The 21,576-nt window shown below is 51.7% G+C and overlaps 1 protein-coding gene across 10 annotated transcripts in view; it reads right to left on the bottom strand.

The window, feature by feature from the left end:
* The window catches only part of KALRN (kalirin RhoGEF kinase), a 191,847-nt gene that overhangs the window by 144,380 nt on the left and 25,891 nt on the right, over positions 1-21,576 (bottom strand). For 5 of the 10 annotated variants that reach the window (XM_072122110.1, XM_072122112.1, XM_072122116.1 and 2 more), the window contains exon 1: positions 17,606-17,829. The exons of 2 other annotated variants lie outside the window; for them this stretch is intronic. In XM_072122110.1, coding sequence (XP_071978211.1) covers positions 17,606-17,681 — 76 coding nt within the window. In that variant the 5' untranslated portion in view covers positions 17,682-17,829. Of the gene's footprint in view, positions 1-17,605; positions 17,830-21,576 lie in introns of those variants that run through there. 3 more of the 10 variants (XM_072122120.1, XM_072122119.1, XM_072122121.1) reach the window with 1 other exon arrangement.

Here is a 21,576-nt window from a genome sequence, read left to right as displayed (position 1 = left end):
CTGGGATTTTCACGCACAACCATCTCTAGGGTTTACAGAGAATGGTCCGAAAAAGAAAAAAAATTCCAGTGAGCGGCAGTTCTGTGGGCGGAAATGCCTTGTTGATGCCAGAGGTCAGAGGAGAATGGGCAGACTGGTTCGAGCTGATAGAAAGGCAACAGTGACTCAGATCGCCACCCGTTACAACCAAGGTAGGCAGAAGAGCATCTCTGAACGCACAGTACGTCCAACTTTGAGGCAGATGGGCTACAGCAGCAGAAGACCACACCGGGTGCCACTCCTTTCAGCTAAGAACAGGAAACTGAGGCTACAATTTGCACAAGCTCATCGAAATTGGACAGTAGAAGATTGGAAAAGCGTTGCCTCGTCTGATGGTAGGGTCAGAATTTGGCGTCAACAACATGAAAGCATGGATCCATCCTGCCTTGTATCACCGGGTCAGGCTGGTGGTGGTGGTGTCATGGTGTGGGGAATATTTTCTTGGCACTCTTTGGGCCCCTTGGTACAAGGCCACAGCCTACCTGAGTATTGTTGCTGACCATGTCCATCCCTTTATGAGCACAATGTACCCTGTAACATCTGATGGCTACTTTCAGCAGGATAATGCGCCATGTCATAAAGCTGGAAGCATCTCAGACTGGTTTCTAGAACATGACAATGAGGTCACTGGACTCAAATGGCCTCCACAGTCACCAGATCTCAATCCAATAGAGCATCTTTGGGATGTGGTGGAACGGGAGATTCGCATCATGGATGTGCAGCCGACAAATCTGTGGCAACTGTGTGATGCCATCATGTCAATATGGAGCAAAATCTCTGAGGAGCTTCCAGCACCTTGTTGTATCTATGCCACGAAGAATTGAGGCAGTTCTGAAGGCAACATGGAGTCCAACCCGTTACTAGCATGGTGCACCTAATAAAGTGGCCGGTGAGTGTATATATCCGTGGCTGTAAGAGCAGGTCAGAGCCATCAGATCCATACTGCCCCCTCCACTAGGGGGTATCATGTCCCTGCAGTTAGGGGAGGCAGTTAGGAGCGAAGGGAACCTAATAACTGTCCGCTGGGTTGGGTTGCTGATGTGCAGCCAAAATGCTGTTTTATGACAAACGAAATACAATCTATCCCTGCTCCTGCGCCATCTATAGCACAACCTCCACCAATCTGTGGCAAGGAAAAAGACTATCAACATGGCCGCTCCAACAGGTACACATCTTTTCCCCATCCTGACATTCATTCGGCAGGTGATACACGCTGCGTTGTGTTCCTCCAGGATGATGTAGTGTCATCACCAGGAGCAGCTGACTACATAAACCTGGTATACCAGAGACGGCGCCGCACAGGCCCCGCGCCCACAGGACCCTTCAGACAGCAGAGAACTCAATGACAGCTGCAGGGAGACACAAGACCACCACCACAACCCCTGCAGCCCCCGGGATCAGTACTAATGAGCCAGACATTCCCAGGGGAACAAGCCAAGAAAAAACTAAATAAAGTGGCCCTGACGTGGCCCTGCTAGAATGAAATAGTCTGAGGAGTGTGTAGACTACCACAGTCAATGTTCCCATCCATTGCAGATATAAATAAAATAAAGAAACAATGAAGCGAGATCTGAGGAGAAGCAGCAGGTAAGGAGCGAGATCTGAGGAGAAGCAGCAGGTAAGGAGCGAGATCTGAGGAGAAGAAGCAGGTAAGGAGCGAGATCTGAGGAGAAGCAGCAGGTAGGGAGGGAGATCTGAGGAGAAGCAGCAGGTAAGGAGCGAGATCTGAGGAGAAGAAACAGGTAAAGAGCGAGATCTGAGGAGAAGCAGCAGGTAAGGAGCGAGATCTGAGGAGAAGCAGCAGGTAAGGAGCGAGATCTGAGGAGAAGCAGCAGGTAAGGAGGGAGATCTGAGGAGAAGCAGCAGGTAAGGAGCGAGATCTGAGTCGAAGCAGCAGGTAAGGAGGGAGATCTGAGGAGAAGCAGCAGGTAAGGAGGGAGATCTGAGGAGGAGAAGCAGCAGGTAAGGAGGGAGATCTGAGGAGAAGCAGCCGGTAAGGAGCGAGATCTGAGGAGAAGCAGCAGGTAAGGAGGGAGATCTGAGGAGGAGAAGCAGCAGGTAAGGAGGGAGATCTGAGGAGAAGCAGCAGGTAAGGAGCGACATCTGAGGAGGAGAAGCAGGTAAGGAGCAAGATCTGAGGAAAAGCAGCAGGTAAGGAGCGAGATCTGAGGAGAAGAAGCAGGTAAGGAGCGAGATCTGAGTCGAAGCAGCAGGTAAGGAGGGAGATCTGAGGAGAAGCAGCAGGTAAGGAGGGAGATCTGAGGAGGAGAAGCAGCAGGTAAGGAGGGAGATCTGAGGAGAAGCAGCCGGTAAGGAGCGAGATCTGAGGAGAAGCAGCAGGTAAGGAGGGAGATCTGAGGAGGAGAAGCAGCAGGTAAGGAGCGACATCTGAGGAGGAGAAGCAGGTAAGGAGCAAGATCTGAGGAAAAGCAGCAGGTAAGGAGCGAGATCTGAGGAGAAGAAGCAGGTAAGGAGCGAGATCTAAGGAGAAGCAACAGGTAAGGAGCGAGATCTGAAGAGAAGCAGCAGGTAAGGAGCGAGATCTGAGGAGAAGCAGCAGGTAAGGAGCGAGATCTGAGGAGAAGAAGCAGGTAAGGAGCGAGATCTGAGGAGAAGCAGCAGGTAAGGAGCGAGATCTGAGGAGAAGTAGCAGGTAAGGAGCGAGATCTGAGGAGAAGCAGCAGGTAAGGAGCGAGATCTGAGGAGGAGCAGCAGGTAAGGAGCGAGATCTGAGGAGAAGCAGCAGGTAAGGAGCGAGATCTGAGGAGAAGCAGCAGGTAAGGAGCGAGATCTGAGGAGAAGCAGCAGGTAAGGGGCGAGATCTGAGGAGCAGCAGGTAAGGAGCGAGATCTGAGGAGAAGGAGCAGGTAAGGAGCGAGATCTGAGGAGAAGCAGCAGGTAAGGAGCGAGATCTGAGGAGAAGCAGCAGGTAAGGAGCTAGATCTGAGGAGAAGCAGCAGGTAAGGAGCGAGATCTGAGGAGAAGCAGCAGGTAAGGAGCGAGATCCGAGGAGAAGCAGCAGGTAAGGAGCGACATCTGAGGAGAAGCAGCAGGTAAGGAGCGAGATCTGAGGAGAAGAAGCAGGTAAGGAGCGAGATCTGAGGAGAAGCAGCAGGTAAGGAGCGAGATCTGAGGAGAAGCAGCAGGTAAGGAGCGAGATCTGAGGAGAAGCAGCAGGTAAGGAGCGAGATCTGAGGAGAAGCAGCAGGTAAGGAGCGAGATCTGAAGAGAAGCAGCAGGTAAGGAGCGACATCTGAGGAGAAGCAGCAGGTAAGGAGCGAGATCTGAGGAGAAGCAGCAGGTAAGGAGCGAGATCTGAGGAGAAGCAGGTAAGGAGCGAGATCTGAGGAGAAGCAGGTAAGGAGCGAGATCTGAGGAGAAAAAGCAGGTAAGGAGGGAGATCTGAGGAGAAGCAGCAGGTAAGGAGCAAGATCTGAGGAGAAGAAGCAGGTAAGGAGCGAGATCTGAGGAGAAGCAGCAGGTAAGGAGCGAGATCTGAGGAGAAGCAGCAGGTAAGGAGCGAGATCTGAGGAGAAGCAGCAGGTAAGGAGCGAGATCTGAGGAGAAAAAGCAGGTAAGGAGCGAGATCTGAGGAGAAGCAGCAGGTAAGGAGCGAGATCTGAGGAGAAGCAGCAGGTAAGGAGCGAGATCTGAGGAGAAGCAGCAGGTAAGGAGCGAGATCTGAGGAGAAGCAGCAGGTAAGGAGCGAGATCTGAGGAGAAGCAGCAGGTAAGGAGCGAGATCTGAAGAGAAGCAGCAGGTAAGGAGCGAGATCTGAGGAGAAGCAGCAGGTAAGGAGCGAGATCTGAAGAGAAGCAGCAGGTAAGGAGCGAGATCTGAAGAGAAGCAGCAGGTAAGGAGGGAGATCTGAGGAGAAGCAGCAGGTAAGGAGCGAGATCTGAGGAGAAGCAGCAGGTAAGGAGCGAGATCTGAGGAGAAGCAGCAGGTAAGGAGCGACATCTGAGGAGAAGCAGCAGGTAAGGGGCGAGATCTGAGGAGCAGCAGGTAAGGAGCGAGATCTGAGGAGAAGGAGCAGGTAAGGAGGGAGATCTGAGGAGAAGCAGCAGGTAAGGAGCGAGATCTGAGGAGCAGCAGGTAAGGAGCGAGATCTGAGGAGAAGGAGCAGGTAAGGAGGGAGATCTGAGGAGAAGCAGCAGGTAAGGAGCTAGATCTGAGGAGAAGCAGCAGGTAAGGAGCGAGATCTGAGGAGAAGCAGCAGGTAAGGAGCGAGATCCGAGGAGAAGCAGCAGGTAAGGAGCGACATCTGAGGAGAAGCAGCAGGTAAGGAGCGAGATCTGAGGAGAAGAAGCAGGTAAGGAGCGAGATCTGAGGAGAAGCAGCAGGTAAGGAGCGAGATCTGAGGAGAAGCAGCAGGTAAGGAGCGAGATCTGAGGAGAAGCAGCAGGTAAGGAGCGAGATCTGAGGAGAAGCAGCAGGTAAGGAGCGAGATCTGAGGAGAAGCAGCAGGTAAGGAGCGAGATCTGAGGAGAAGCAGCAGGTAAGGAGCGAGATCTGAAGAGAAGCAGCAGGTAAGGAGCGAGATCTGAAGAGAAGTAGCAGGTAAGGAGCGAGATCTGAGGAGAAGCAGCAGGTAAGGAGGGAGATCTGAGGAGAAGCAGCAGGTAAGGAGCGAGATCTGAGGAGAAGCAGCAGGTAAGGGGCGAGATCTGAGGAGCAGCAGGTAAGGAGCGAGATCTGAGGAGAAGGAGCAGGTAAGGAGGGAGATCTGAGGAGAAGCAGCAGGTAAGGAGCGAGATCTGAGGAGCAGCAGGTAAGGAGCGAGATCTGAGGAGAAGGAGCAGGTAAGGAGGGAGATCTGAGGAGAAGCAGCAGGTAAGGAGCTAGATCTGAGGAGAAGCAGCAGGTAAGGAGCGAGATCTGAGGAGAAGCAGCAGGTAAGGAGCGAGATCTGAGGAGAAGCAGCAGGTAAGGAGCGAGATCTGAGGAGAAGCAGCAGGTAAGGAGCGAGATCTGAGGAGAAGAAGCAGGTAAGGAGCGAGATCTGAGGAGAAGCAGCAGGTAAGGAGCGAGATCTGAGGAGAAGCAGCAGGTAAGGAGCGAGATCTGAGGAGAAGCAGCAGGTAAGGAGCGAGATCTGAGGAGAAGCAGCAGGTAAGGAGCGAGATCTGAAGAGAAGCAGCAGGTAAGGAGCGACATCTGAGGAGAAGCAGCAGGTAAGGAGCGAGATCTGAGGAGAAGCAGCAGGTAAGGAGCAAGATCTGAGGAGAAGAAGCAGGTAAGGAGCGAGATCTGAGGAGAAGCAGCAGGTAAGGAGCGAGATCTGAGGAGAAGCAGCAGGTAAGGAGCGAGATCTGAGGAGAAGCAGCAGGTAAGGAGCGAGATCTGAGGAGAAAAAGCAGGTAAGGAGCGAGATCTGAGGAGAAGCAGCAGGTAAGGAGCGAGATCTGAGGAGAAGCAGCAGGTAAGGAGCGAGATCTGAGGAGAAGCAGCAGGTAAGGAGCGAGATCTGAGGAGAAGCAGCAGGTAAGGAGCGAGATCTGAGGAGAAGCAGCAGGTAAGGAGCGAGATCTGAGGAGAAGCAGCAGGTAAGGAGCGAGATCTGAGGAGAAGCAGCAGATAAGGAGCGAGATCTGAAGAGAAGCAGCAGGTAAGGAGCGAGATCTGAAGAGAAGTAGCAGGTAAGGAGCGAGATCTGAGGAGAAGCAGCAGGTAAGGAGCGAGATCTGAGGAGAAGCAGCAGGTAAGGAGGGAGATCTGAGGAGAAGCAGCAGGTAAGGAGCGAGATCTGAGGAGAAGCAGCAGGTAAGGAGCGACATCTGAGGAGAAGCAGCAGGTAAGGAGGGAGATCTGAGGAGAAGCAGCAGGTAAGGAGCGAGATCTGAGGAGAAGCAGCAGGTAAGGAGCGACATCTGAGGAGAAGCAGCAGGTAAGGAGGGAGATCTGAGGAGAAGCAGCAGGTAAGGAGCGATATCTGAGGAGAAGCAGCAGGTAAGGAGCGAGATCTGAAGAGAAGCAGCAGGTAAGGAGCGAGATCTGAAGAGAAGCAGCAGGTAAGGAGCGACATCTGAGGAGAAGCAGCATGTAAGGAGTGAGATCTGAGGAGAAGCAGCAGGTAAGGAGCAAGATCTGAGGAGAAGCAGCAGGTAAGAAGAAAGATCTGAGGAGAAGCAGCCGGTAAGGAGCGAGATCCGAGGAGAAGGAGCAGGTAAAGAGCGAGATCTGAGGAGAAGGAGCAGGTAAGGAGGGAGATCTGAGGAGAAGCAGCAGGTAAGGAGCGAGATCTTAGGAGAAGGAGCAGGTAAAGAGCGAGATCTGAGGAGAAGGAGCAGGTAAGGAGGGAGATCTGAGGAGAAGCAGCAGGTAAGGAGCGAGATCTTAGGAGAAGCAGCAGGTAAGGAGCGAGATCTGAGGAGAAGCAGCAGGTAAGGAGGGAGATCTGAGGAGGAGAAGCAGCAGGTAAGGAGGGAGATCTGAGGAGAAGCAGCAGGTAAGGAGCGACATCTGAGGAGGAGAAGCAGGTAAGGAGCAAGATCTGAGGAGAAGCAGCAGGTAAGGAGCGAGATCTGAGGAGAAGAAGCAGGTAAGGAGCGAGATCTAAGGAGAAGCAGCAGGTAAGGAGGGAGATCTGAGGAGAAGCAGCAGGTAAGAAGGGAGATCTGAGGAGAAGCAGCAGGTAAGGAGGGAGATCTGAGGAGAAGCAGCAGCAGGTAAGGAGCGAGATCTGAGGAGAAGCAGCAGGTAAGGAGCGAGATCTGAGGAGAAGGAGCAGGTAAAGAGCGAGATCTGAGGAGAAGGAGCAGGTAAGGAGGGAGATCTGAGGAGAAGCAGCAGGTAAGGAGCGAGATCTTAGGAGAAGCAGCAGGTAAGGAGCGAGATCTGAGGAGAAGCAGCAGGTAAGGAGGGAGATCTGAGGAGGAGAAGCAGCAGGTAAGGAGGGAGATCTGAGGAGAAGCAGCAGGTAAGGAGCGACATCTGAGGAGGAGAAGCAGGTAAGGAGCAAGATCTGAGGAGAAGCAGCAGGTAAGGAGCGAGATCTGAGGAGAAGAAGCAGGTAAGGAGCGAGATCTAAGGAGAAGCAGCAGGTAAGGAGGGAGATCTGAGGAGAAGCAGCAGGTAAGAAGGGAGATCTGAGGAGAAGCAGCAGGTAAGGAGCGAGATCTGAGGAGAAGCAGCAGCAGATAAGGAGCGAGATCTGAGGAGAAGCAGCAGCAGGTAAGGAGCGAGATCTGAGGAGAAGCAGCAGGTAAGGAGCGAGATCTGAGGAGAAGTAGCAGGTAAGAGGGAGATCTGAGGAGAAGCAGAAGGTAAGGAGGGAGATCTGAGGAGAAGCAGCAGGTAAGAAGGGAGATCTGAGGAGAAGCAGCAGGTAAGGAGCGAGATCTGAGGAGAAGCAGCAGGTAAGGAGTAACATCTGAGGAGGAGAAGCAGGTAAGGAGCGAGATCTGAGGAGAAGCAGCATGAAGGAGGGAGATCTGAGGAGAAGCAGCAGGTAAGGAGCGAGATCTGAGGAGAAGCAGCAGGTAAGGAGCGAGATCTGAGGAGAAGCAGCAGGTAAGGAGCGAGATCTGAGGAGAAGAAGCAGGTAAGGAGCGAGATCTGAGGAGAAGCAGCAGGTAAGGAGCGAGATCTGAGGAGAAGCAGCAGGTAAGGCGCGAGATCTGAGGAGAAGCAGGTAAGGAGCGAGATCTGAGGAGAAGCAGCATGAAGGAGCGAGATCTGAGGAGAAGCAGCAGGTAAGGAGCGAGAAGCACTCGTCCCTTGGTCAAATCCCTACCAGATGCACGCACCAATCTCCAGTCAAGAATCTGCGGAAAGGACTGGGTGGCCCATCCCTAAACCAACCTTCTCCCATCCATCGATTATCCCTCCTCAATACCTTCCTTCTCTGTCCATTTATCCATCACCCATGCTGCCATTATCCATCCATCCTGACACCCTCTCCCTTCAGCCCCCAGTATACACCTCTCCAACACCCATGCTGTTCTCCACCCTAAATCATCCATACTGTTCCCTGCACTCTTCCATCCCACTCTCTCTGTCCATCTCTCCTTCATTCCTCTCTCCATCCTTCTATTATCCATTTCTCCATCCTCTTCCATCTACTCCTCCATTCTCCAGCTGCCACCCCTCTTCTGTAGCCTTCAGGCCACTTATTAGCGGACAATGAGTAACAATTCCCACTGGTCTTCTCTCTCTGGTCATTACTGAGCAAATTAACCCCTTGAATCCAGGCCTCAGTGGCTTCTCTGACTCACATGATGGAGTAAGGGATGATGGGAGTGATACACTGGAACTTATTTACTTAGGGTCGCGCTGTGCACTTTAGTCGGACTGTTCACATTCTTCTAGGCTAAAACGTCTTGAACAGGTATGTATGAAGTGTTTGCGCTGGGATTTTGGCGCACCTTATTTGGCGCAGCTGCGCTGCTTCCGTGCGACTCAATTTAGGGGCATGACATCGGACAGTCTGACTGATTCGGACTGAGCGTGGGATTTAACTTTTAAATTGTGTCACACGCCCTATGTTAAAGGTGCACCACAAAAAAGAAGGTGAACTCTGTTGGACCTGAGCGGGGAAGCGACACATGCAGGATATCGGGCGCACAATCTTAGTGAATCGCGGCACAGGGGATTATACACGGACAATGCACTTTCTGTGAACTCCGGGGACGGTAAGTAAATGTGCCCCGTTGTATGTGATAGGGAGAGTAGATGGTAAGCTCCTGGGGTCAGGGATGATGGGAGTGATACTTTTGGGCACATTTACTTACCCGATCCTGCAGAGTTCACGAAAGTGCATTGTCTCACGTTAATGCATAGTGTCGTGATTCACTAAGATCGTGCGCACGAGATCCTGCATGTGTCGCTTCCCCGCTCAGGTCCACCGGAGTTCACCTTCTTCCTGGTGAAAGTAAGTGCTTGATCTTGCGACACAATTCCCCTAAAATGTAGGAAATACCGCCAAAAGTGCGGCTGCGGACTCTTAGTAAATAAGCCCCATTGTATGTGATAGGAGATTCCATTGTGAGCTCCTGGGTCAGGGATGATGGGAGTGATACACTGTGTGGTGGGGAGATTAGATTGTCGGCTCCTGGGTCAGGGATGATGGGTCAGAACATATAAATAACAGATGGTCTCTCTCGTGTTGGGCGGCAGCTGTTGCATGTTCTGTGGTCACCATTTGGTCAGTCACTGTATGATCTGTGGTCGTGGTCTGTCATGTGACACCTGCAGATTGTTGCTGCTATTTTTGTCTGTCAGAGGCTTATCCCCCCATAAGTTGTGCAGGAGATGTGGGGTCTCCCTTTATCTGCAGGGTTCTCCACATTTGTCACAATGTAACAGGATATCCCCAGTAAACGCTGCACAGCTCTGACATCTGATCATCTGGCCCCTGCAATTACCAGAAACAAAGCCGTCACCTGGAGACCCCAGAAGCCAAGGCAGAGGGTCCGGCAGATGTACAGACAACGCACAGGCTCAGAACAAAGCTGGGACATGACATGAGTATGAGGAGCCGCGCTGGGGGAGGGTGGGACAGATTGGGCTCCAATCACTTCTGCTGCTCTCCCCAGTGTAGCTGTTGTCCAGAATCAGAAGAACTTGTGTCCACCAACAGCGCCCCCCACTGCACACAGGTTGTGTCCAATACTGCAGCTATACTGATGCAAATAGTAGAGCCAACTGTAAATCACCACAGGTCACTGCTCTAGGATGGTTTAGACTGTGAGCACCTGGGACCACAAGCAAGTGAAAGTCACACACTGCACCATTTGATGGACACAGGATTGAGCAGATGTGGCATGTCATGTCAAACAAGGTCAAGGAGGAGAGATCACATTATAGACTATAGATGTATACTCCCAGCATCCTCCAGGAGAAAGATGGCCACAGCATGAGGGACGGGGTAATGGGGAGAGGGCATATCCCCTCCCAAAACAGATCATCAAATATTCTGCAGCATCATCAACACAACAACAATAACTACAGAGACGTGTTTTTGGTCAGGACATTTTTAGGATTATAGTGCATTAGTTATCCTCATCCAACGTCCCCTCTCCGCCTGCTCCATCCCCGACGCCCGCCTCCGCCTGCTCCATCCCCGACGCCCGCCTCCGCCTGCTCCATCCCCGACGCCCGCCTGCGCCTGCTCCATCCCCGACGCCCGCTCCATCCCCGACGCCCGCCTGCTCTATCCCCGCCGCCCACCTGCTCCATGCCCGCCTGCTCCATCCCCACCACCTACTTCTGCCTGATCCATCCCCGCCACCCCGCCTCCGCCTGCTCCATCCCCGCCGCCCCCCTCCGCCTGCTCCATCCCCGCCGCCCCCCTCCACCTGCTCCATCCCCGCCGCCCCCCTCCGCCTGCTCCATCCCCGCCGCCCCCCTCCGCCTGCTCCATCCATGACGCTCGCCTCCGCCTGCTCCATTCCCGCTGCCCGCTCCATCCCCGCTGCCCGCCTCCATCCCTGCCGCCCACCTCCGCCTGCTCCATCCCCGCCGCCCACCTCCGCCTGCTCCATGCCCGCCTGCTCCATCCCCACCGCCTACTTCTGCCTGATCCATCCCCGCCGCCCTCTTCCGCCTGCTCCATCCCCGCCGCCCGCCTCTGCCTGCTCCATCCCCACCGCCTACTTCTGCCTGATCCATCCCCGCCGCCCGCTTCCGCCTGCTCCATCCCCGACGCCCGACTTCTCCTCCACCCAAAAAAAACAAGTGTGCACTGTGTGCAAATCCAGCTCACCCCTCTCACAGCATTAGGCTTCCAATTGAGTGCAGATGCTCGCAGATCCACATACAGGCTTCAGTACATCGTAGTGCAGAAATACGACCTTGGCACAAATCCGCAAATTCAGGAAGCGTGGCTCAGTATAAAAACATTCTTCTTTATTTGAAAATCATACATAAAAAGCATTCATAGGCACGGGTGTCCAAAAGTGCAACCCACGGACCTACATGTTTCTGCTCTTAAGCCTTATTCATGGTCTACTCTTTGTATCATACAAACACTATGAACACAAACACCCAACCTCACCTGCTCCATCCCCGTCGCCCACCTCCACCTGCTCCTTCCTCGCCGGTCTCCCCCGCCTGCCTCCTCTGACTCCGCCTTCCCCGCCGGACTCTGCCGCCTGCCCCGCTCCATTTGGTCCTTGTTCCCCATCGTCCCGTCCTTCCCCATCGTCCCGTCCTTCCCCATCCCGCCGTCCTTGCCCATCGCCCCGTCCTTCCCCATCGTCCCGTCCTTCCCCATCCCGCCGTCCTTGCCCATCGCCCCGTCCTTCCCCATCCCGCCGTCCTTGCCCATCGCCCCGTCCTTCCCCATCCCGCCGTCCTTGCCCATCGCCCCGTTCTTCCCCATCGCCCCGTCCTTCCCCATCGCCCCGTCCTTCCCCATCGCCCCGTCCTTCCCCAACGCCCGTCCTTCCCCACCAGACCCTCACTGTCCCTTATATGCGCCTTCCTGCATATTTTTCACATTGTGACATTGAGCCCTGAACGAGCAGTGTTCAGAATATGAAGCGGCACATGCACTGTAACCATGACAACAACGCAGGCAATCACAGGAGGACGTCATGCGTGACATAACACCTGGTATAAGCAGCAGTCATTATCCATCATACGTGTTACATACATGAGCAGCGCAGGAGGCTCTGGTCATACACGGGCAGAGGACGGCGATGGTGGGGGCTCAAACCGATCAGCATTGTACACAGACTTTCTGCCAATTAATTTCATAATTCCACTTGAAAGGACGCCCAGCGAGCGGCTCAGAGCGAGCGGGTCACAATCAGCGCATCTATTGATCGCTCGCTGCCCTTCACCCTCCACTTCATCAGCGGCCTGGTGGAAAGGCTGGCACCACATAACCAATCTATAGCCATGTCACCAGCCTCTTACAAAGCCTCCTACGTCTACACCTCATCTGTAGCTAGATCTCTGCTTGCCCTCAGTGAATGGAAAAACTGCTGAAACTTTTTCCTGACCCAGTCCTGCTTACACAGCTTGATACAATGGGGCACATTTACTAAGGGTCCGCAGCCGCAAATCTATCAGGTTTTTCCCGAATATTTCCGCTTTGCGCTGTATTTCACGGGATTGTGGCGCACACGATTGATTTTTGGCGCCGACTTTCACGCGACACAAATCGGGGGAGGACGTGGCCGCCGGACAACCCGAAGGATTCAGAAAAAACGCAGAATTTAAAAAGCCATATGTGTCGCAAGATCAAGCACTCACATACACCAGAAAAAAGCAAGCGAACTCCGGCAGACCTCGGCGCAGCAGCGACACCTGGTGAATATCGGCGCACGGACCTTAGTGAATCCCGGCAGAACCCGAATCAGCGTCAGAGAATCCGCCGCTGGATCACGAATAGACCGGGTAAGTAAATGTGCCCCAATGGGCACATCCCGGTCCATTTGCGTTCCAGCGGCAGCTTCTCAGACGAGCGTTCAGGTCTTCCGGCGATTCATGAAGGTCCTGCGCCCGATGTCCACCAGGTGGCGCTGCTGCGCCGAGGTCTGCCGAGTTGCGTCGGAGTTCACTGATCTCTTCCTGGTGCATGTGAGTATGGCCCGTGCAACCAATTTTTGGTTTTAAATGCGGCGGTTTTTCCGAATCCTTCCGGTTTTCGTTCGGCCACGCCCCCTCATTTCCGTCACGTGCATGCCAGCGCCGATGCGCCACAATCCGATCGCATGCGCCAAAAACCCGGGGCAATTCATGGAAAATCGGCGCAAATCGGAAATATTCGGGTAACACGTTGGGAAAACGCGAATCGGGCCCTTAGTAAATGACCCCCAATGTATCAGCACAGAAGAACCCTGTAAGTTGAAGGGGTATCACCTACCTCTGACCAGCAAACAGGTCATGTGACAAATAGACATGACATCACAGGCCTGTTCACGAGAAACGGTTGTCACCAGGGAGGGGGTGTCACATGTGGATCAGCAGCATTGCCAGGTGTCAGACCCCCACTGATGACCTGGACTAAGGATGGAAACCCAAAATACCCTTTATTCTCTCTGCTGTCTCCAGACCGATAGCTCTAATCTACACAAATACAAACCCTCAGCTGTGAGAAGTATTCAAAGTCACCATTTTAGCCTCCGGATAAGACTGAAGACTGTCACTGACAACAAGCAGAGATCTTGAGAATGGTGAGGAATGGAAAGATAATAGTCCACATCTATCAGTAGCAGCGCCCCTGCCCTGCTCGGGGAGTGCCTTTTTTTGTTGCCCCTTTACCATAGATCGTGTGACACAATTCTGTCGCAGTAATAAATGTGGCGCACGATCAGACTCTGCACCGGACGCCCCTTTATGTGCAGAATATTGCGGCGCAGACACTTTATAAATACACATACAAGCAGCTTCCACATTCTTTTTGGAGAGGCCCAGTGATTATATCCAGTGATGGCACGTTATACACAGACCGGGACATCTCTAGACGGGCGTCATCCTAACCAATATTTGCCGCCGGACCAAGACCAAGACAGAACCGCGTGATCCACATCACACAACCCGCGGTTTTAATTCGAATCACATGAAATAATCGAATCTTCGTTAATCTTACAGAATTCAGCTCCGGTTACTCCTCAATCTGCCGGAGCTGTCAGACAGCGGAACGGCCGCCATATTACTGTATCCAGACACTGGAGCCCAGATACATCACAGCAACTGTAACAACACCTCAGCAATAATCAGCAGTGGTGTGAACACCCGCCAAGAAGCGTACCATCACCATAAACTACCAAAGGAGGAGACGTTTATCACCAACATCCTCACCTGAGAACAACCAGAGACATAAGAAAGGAGGAAACCCAGTGCTGCACGCAGAAATCTACTCCAGCCACATCCAGAGCTGCACGCAGAAATCTACTCCAGCCACATCCAGAGCTGCACGCAGAAATCTACTCCAGCCACATCCAGAGCTGCACGCAGAAATCTACTCCAGCCACATCCAGAGCTGCACGCAGAAATCTACTCCAGCCACATCCAGAGCTGCACGCAGAAATCTACTCCAGCCACATCCAGAGCTGCACTCAGAAATCTACTCCAGCCACATCCAGAGCTGCACGCAGAAATCTACTCCAGCCACATCCAGAGCTGCACTCAGAAATCTACTCCAGCCACATCCAGAGCTGCACGCAGAAATCTACTCCAGCCACATCCAGAGCTGCACGCAGAAATCTACTCCAGCCACATCCAGAGCTGCACGCAGAAATCTACTCCAGCCACATCCAGAGCTGCACACAGAAATCTACTCCAGCCACATCCAGAGCTGCACGCAGAAATCTACTCCAGACACATCCAGAGCTGCACGCAGAAATCTACTCCAGCCACATCCAGAGCTGCACGCAGAAATCTACTCCAGCCACATCCAGAGCTGCACGCAGAAATCTACTCCAGCCACATCCAGAGCTGCACGCAGAAATCTACTCCAGCCACATCCAGAGCTGCACTCAGAAATCTACTCCAGCCACTTCCAGAGCTGCACTCAGAAATCTATTCCAGCTACTTCCAGAGCTGCACGCAGAAATCTACTCCAGCCACATCCAGAGCTGCACGCAGAAATCTACTCCAGACACATCCAGAGTTGCACGCAGAAATCTACTCCAGACACATCCAGAGCTGCACGTAGAAATCTACTCCAGACACATCCAGAGCTGCACGCAGAAATCTACTCCAATATTTTCTCCAGTCACTTTCAAAGCAGCAGCGACAATCCGGCAGGTCTGCAGTCACCTAATCCCACCATATTTTGGGAGCTGACATGACGGACGCTCAGACGCTGTTGGGTCACGAATGTCTGCAGAGGGGAGATAAACCGCTGTCTGTTTCCACAGCAACTGAGCCGACCTTGAGTTCCATCACTTCTTCTCTAGTCACATCCAGAGCTTCAATCCCCAAACTCACCGTATAAAGTCTAAAGAATCTGTCGCTTTGCATTCTGGGGGATGAGTGCAAAGCATCATGGGCCATTAACCTGCACCGGCCGCCGCTAGACATTGAGACCAGACCAATCAGACTGCGGCTTGGATATTCTAAATGGCTGTCAATAATGAAAGCTGCGCTGTGATTGGTTTCTGCTATGGCTTATCTCTGGTGGAGGCTGCGCTACCATCACCAGAAATCACCGTCCAATGGTGACCCAAACTGAGCATGTTACCCAGCTTTTCCAGCCGTTCCTGTCACTGCTGATCCTGTGCCGTCCAGACTTGTTGCCAGTGGTAACCAGCCACGCAGGATCCTGACATGTTACACGCTATGACATCATCAGCTGCCAAATCTACTGTGTTATCAGCACCAACCCAACCCAAACAGAACCAGCACAGGGACACATATAGGGGCAGTAATATACTGTATGATGGGGGTAGCGATACATTGTATGATGGGGGTAGATACATTGTATGATGGGGGTAGCGATACTTTGTATGATGGGGGTAGTGATACATTGTATGATGGGGGTAGCGATACATTGTATGATGGGGGTAACGATACATTGTATGATGGGGGTAGCTATACTTTGTATGATGGGGGTAGTGATACATTGTATGATGGGGGTAGCGATACATTGTATGATGGGGGTAGCTATACTTTGTATGATGGGGGTAGTGATACATTGTATGATGGGGGTAGCGATACTTTGTATGATGGGGTAGTGATACATTGTATGATGGGGGTAGCGATACATTGTATGATGGGGGTAGCGATACATTGTATGATGGGGGTAGCGATACATTGTATGATGGGGGTAACGATACATTGTATGATGGGGGTAGCTATACTTTGTATGATGGGGGTAGTGATACATTGTATGATGGGGGTAGCGATACTTTGTATGATGGGGTAGTGATACATTGTATGATGGGGGTAGCGATACATTGTATGATGGGGGTAGAGATACATTGTATGATGGGGGTAGTGATACATTGTATGATGGGGCAGTAATATACTGTATGATGGGGGTAGTAGTATTATGTATTATGGGGCAGTAATATACTGTATGATGGGGGTAGTGATACATTGGATGATGGGGGTGGTGATACATTGTATGATGGGGCAGTAATATACTGTATGATGGGGGTAGTGATACATTGTATGATGGGGGTAGAGATACATTGTATGATGGGGGTAGTGATACATTGTATGATGGGGGTAGTGATACATTGTATGATGGGGGTAGTGATACATTGTATGATGGGGGTAGCGATACATTGTATGATGGGGCAGTAATATACTGTATGGTGGGGGAAGTAGTATTCTGTATGCAGGGGGTAGTAGTATTATGTATTATGGGGCAGTAATATACTGTATGATGGGGGTAGTGATACATTGTATGATGGGGGTAGTGATACATTGGATGATGGGGGTAGTGATACATTGTATGATGGGGCAGTAATATACTGTATGGTGGGGGAAGTAGTATTCTGTATGCAGGGGGTAGTAGTATTATGTATGATGGGGCAGTAATATACTGTATGATGGGGGTAGTAGTATTATGTATGATGGGGCAGTAATATACTGTATGATGGGGGTAGTGATACATTGTATGATGGGGGTAGTGATATACTGTATGATAGGGGTAGTGATATACTGTATGATAGGGGTAGTGATACACTGGATGATGGGGCAGTAATATACTGTATGATGGGGCAGTGATACATTGGATGATGGGAGTGGTGATACATTGTATGATGGGGCAGTAATATACTGTATGATGGGGGCAGTAATATACTGTATGATGGGGTAGTGATACATTGTACAGCGCTGTATACTAATATATTGTATGATGGGGCAGTAATATACTGTATGATGGGGGTAGTGATACATTGTATGATGGAGGTAGTGATACATTGTATGATGGTTGTGGTGATACATTGTATGATGGGGGTAGTGATACATTGTATGATGGAGGGAGTGATACATTGTATGATGGGGCAGTAATATACTGTATGATGGGGGTAGTGATACATTGTATGATGGGGCAGTAATATACTGTATGATGGGGGTAGTGATACATTGTATGATGGGGCAGTAATATACTGTATGATGGGGGTAGTGATACATTGTATGATGGGGCAGTAATATACTGTATGATGGGGGTAGTGATACATTGTATGATGGGACAGTAATATACTGTATGATGGGGCAGTAATATACTGTATGATGGGGGTAGTGATACATTGTATGATGGGGCAGTAATATACTGTATGATGGGGGTAGTGATACATTGTATGATGGGGCAGTAATATACTGTATGATGGGGGTAGTGATACATTGTATGATGGGGCAGTAATATACTGTATGATGGGGGTAGTGATGCATTGTATGATGGGGCAGTAATATACTGTATGATGGGGCAGTAATATACTGTATGATGGGGGTAGTGATACATTGTATGATGGGGCAGTAATATACTGTATGATGGGGGTAGTGATACATTGTACAGCGCTGTATACTGATACATTGTATGGGCGGCGGGGGGGGGGGGGTGTTGCCCATTCATACAGGGGCGGCCCATCCTTTGCCCCCTGTCACTGAGGCAGTGGCCCCACCGTGCCCCCAGGATTGCCCCCACCCGGGCCTCGGCTCCTACCTGTGCGGAAAAACGCATCCACTTCGGAATCAGCGCCGCCGCCGCCACCATCCTCCGTGCCCTCCGCTGCGTTCATGGCTGCCGGGGCCGGGGAGATGGATCCTCCGGGGGGCTCCACGATGTGTGGGGGTCACTGAGGGGCGCTCCCCGGCTCCATCTCCCATGTAATGTACAGATGTAGTGCCGCCCGGACCCTGCTCAGCCCAGACTCTGCCTCCTCCTCCTCCTCCCCCTCCTCCTCCTATTGTTCACATCCTGCGCCCCCCTCCTCCTGCCACCCATGTGACTGTCACATCCTGGGGGTCTCCTGCACTATTATACCCCTATATCATCCAGGAATAACACCTCCTCCTGCCTCATCCGGGGGGCTCCTGGACTATTATAATCTTATGTCATCCGGGGGGCTCCTGGACTATTATAATCCTATGTCATCCAGGGGGGCTCCTGGACTATTATACTCCTATATCATCCAGGGGGGCTCCTGAACTGTATTATACTCCTATATCATCCAGGGGGGCTGCTGGACTATTATATTCCTATGTCATCCAGGGGGGCTACTGGGCTATTATACCCCTATATGATCCAGTGGGGCTCCTGAACTATTATACCCCTTTATCATCCAGTAATAACAGCTCCTCCTGCCTCATCCAGGGGACTCCTGGACTATTATACCCCTATATCATCCAAGTGGCTCCTGGACTATTATAATCCTATGTCATCCAGGGGGGCTACTGGACTATTATAATCCTATGTCATCCAGGGGGGCTCCTGGACTATTATACTCCTATATCATCCTGAGGGAACTCCTGGACTATTATACCCCTAAATGATCAAGGAATAACACCTCCTCCTGCCTCATCCGGGGGGGCTCCTGGACTATTATATTCCCATGTCATCCGGGGGGCTACTGGGCTATTATACTCCTATATCATCCAGGGGGGGCTGCTGGACTATTATACCCCTTTATCATCCAGTAATAACACCTCCTCCTGCCTCACCCAGGGGACTCCTGGACTATTATACCCCTATATCATCCAGGGGGGCTCCTGGACTATTATAATCCTATGTCATTCGGGGGGCTCCTGGACTATTATAATCCTATGTCATTCGGGGGGCTCCTGGACTATTATAATCCTATGTCATCCAGGGGGGCTCCTGGACTATTATAATCCGATGTCATCCAGGGGGGCTCCTGGACTATTATAATCCTATGTCATCCAGGGGGGCTGCTGGACTATAATACCCCTTTATCATCCAGTAATAACACCTCCTCCTGCCTCATCCAGGGGACTCCTGGACTATTATTCCCCTGTATCATCCGGGGGCTCTGGACTATTATAATCCTATGTCATCCAGGGAGGCTCCTGGACTATTATACCCCTATATCATTCAGGAATAACACCTCCTCCTGCCTCATACAGGGGACTCCTTTACTATTATATTCATATGTCATCCGGGAGGGCTACTGGACTATCATTGTGCTATGTTATTCAGGGGAGCTCCTGGACTATTATACCCCTATATCATCCGGGGGGTTCTTGGACTATTATACCCCTTTATCATCCAGTAATTACACATCCTCCTGCCTCATCCAGAGGGGCTCCTAGACTTTTATAATCCTATATCATCAAGGGCGCTCCTGGACAATTATAATCCTATGTCATCCAGGGGGACTCCTGGACTATTACACCCCCATATCATTCAGGAATAACACCTCCTCCTGCTTCATCCAGGGGGCTCCTGGATTATTATACTCCTATATCATCCAGGGGGGCTCCTGGACTGTTGTAATCCTATGCCATCCAGGGGGGCTCCTGGACTGTTGTAATCCTATGCCATCCAGGGGGGCTCCTGGACTATTATACTCCTATATCATCCAGGGGGACTTTTGGACTATTATACCCATATATCATTAAGGAATAACACCTCCTCCTGCCTCATCAGGAGGCTCCTGGACTATTATACCCCCATATTATGCCGGAATAACACCTCCTCCAGGGGACTCCTGGACTATTATACCCTATATCCTCCAGGAATAACACCTCCTCCTGCCTCTTCCAGGGAGCTCTTGGACTATTATACTCTTATATCATCCAGGGGGGCTACTGGACTATTATACTACTATATCATCCATTAATAACACGTCCTCCTGCCTCTTCCAGGGGTATACTACTATAGCATCCAGGTATACCCCACCTCCTGCCTTCCATGTGACTGTCACATACTGGAGGGTACTAGACTATTAAACCACTATATGATGGCTGATACCGGAGATCTGGGGGGACCTTACACCTCATAACCTGTTGTCAGGGCTCTTTGCTTAGTGTCAGGGTGATGCAGGGTGTCATTCCTGTCTGTTGGTCAAGTGACTTACACTTCTTTACTGGAAGAGCGAGCACCAAGACCAGGATCCAGTGGATTCGACATAGGAGGCTGGTGCAATGGTCAGAGAGAGGGGGGGGGGGGGGCAATGGATGACATGCCTAGAGCATGGGGGCAGTGAATTACATCACTGGAGCATGGGAGGGGTAGTGGAAGACATCATTAGAGCTTGCTACCCCACACCCACAGCACAAGAAGCTGTATCTCCTTCTCCCCTCTCACAGCATTCTGCCCCACCCACACACAGCACATTAGTCTGTATCTCTGTATCCCCTCTCCTCTCTCACAGCATTCTGTCCTACACACACAGCACAAGAAGCTGTATCTCCTTTTCCCCTCTCACAGCATGCTGCCCCACACACACAGCACAAGAAGCTGTATCTTCTTCTCCCATCTCACAGCATTCTGTCCTATACACACAGCACAAGAAGCGGTATCTCCTTTTCCCCTCTCACAGCATGCTGCCCCACACACACAGCACAAGAAGCTGTATCTTCTTCTCCCATCTCACAGCATTCTGTCCTATACACACAGCACAAGAAGAGGTATCTCCTTCTCCCCTCTCACAGCATGCTGTGAAATCAGGGGGCTGTGACGTCGGACGATCTGACAGATGCGGACTGAGCGTGGGATTTAACTTTAAAATTGTGTTGCAAGCCCAAGCACTTACATGCACCAGGAAGAAAAAAGTGAACTCCGGCGGACCTGAGCGTGGAAGCGACACATGCAGGATATCGGGCGCACGATTTTTGTGAATTGCAGCCGAAAGGATTATGGACAAAGCACAGCGGAGATAGCGACAGGACTGGGTAAGTAATGTCATCTATGTACACAGAGACTGCACCAGCAGCAGAATAGTGAGTGCAGCTCTGGAGTATAATACAGGATGTAACTCAGGATCAGTACAGGATAAATAATGTCATGTATGTACGCAGTGACTACACCAGCAGCAGAATAGTGAGTGCAGCTCTGGAGGTGGTTACCCCGTTAGAGAAGGTGTGGCTGTGTGTTTGAACTCCTGGAGATCCATCAACCCACCACGGACCTGCTCTCTCCTCTCTGAGAGAAGGCGTTAGGTTCCTGGGGATGAGCCAGGAAGCCGACAACCAGGCTCCTGCTTCCTGGGCCAGGCCGGTGGGAGGCAGGAGAGGTAAGAACTCAGGGGCGAGACGTTCCACCAGGAGTCGTAGAAATGCAGATCCTACTCCCCCTGGGTCTAATGTGATGTAACAAGGCCAGAAGCTGGATGTCCATGTCGGTGCGGGTGAGAGCAGTCCTTCCGGAGCTGGACACATCATGGGGAGTGCTCACAGAGGCTGACCATGCAGGGGGAGGCTAGGCGGTGCAGGGAGCCCTTGTCCACCTATGCCTCCCGGGTGCAGAGCCACCTCTGTGAGTACGAAGGGGCGACAAAGAGGAGCGCCAGGATGAACACACTGCAGAAGAAGCGAAAGTTGTAGGTGAAAGGAGAGATTAATCACCTAAAGGCAGAGATTGCTAAGCTTTATAAAAGAAAGACTTTCATATGTGAGAACACCGGACCATTCAAGGAAAGACTTTTAAACGACGACCGATTTGCACAAATGGCT

The sequence above is a fragment of the Engystomops pustulosus genome, chromosome 8 (genome assembly GCF_040894005.1).
Source record: "Engystomops pustulosus chromosome 8, aEngPut4.maternal, whole genome shotgun sequence".
Taxonomy (NCBI): Eukaryota; Metazoa; Chordata; class Amphibia; order Anura; family Leptodactylidae; genus Engystomops; species Engystomops pustulosus.
Note: the sequence above shows the minus strand (reverse complement) of the source record. Positions and strands in the feature narration are given on the sequence as shown.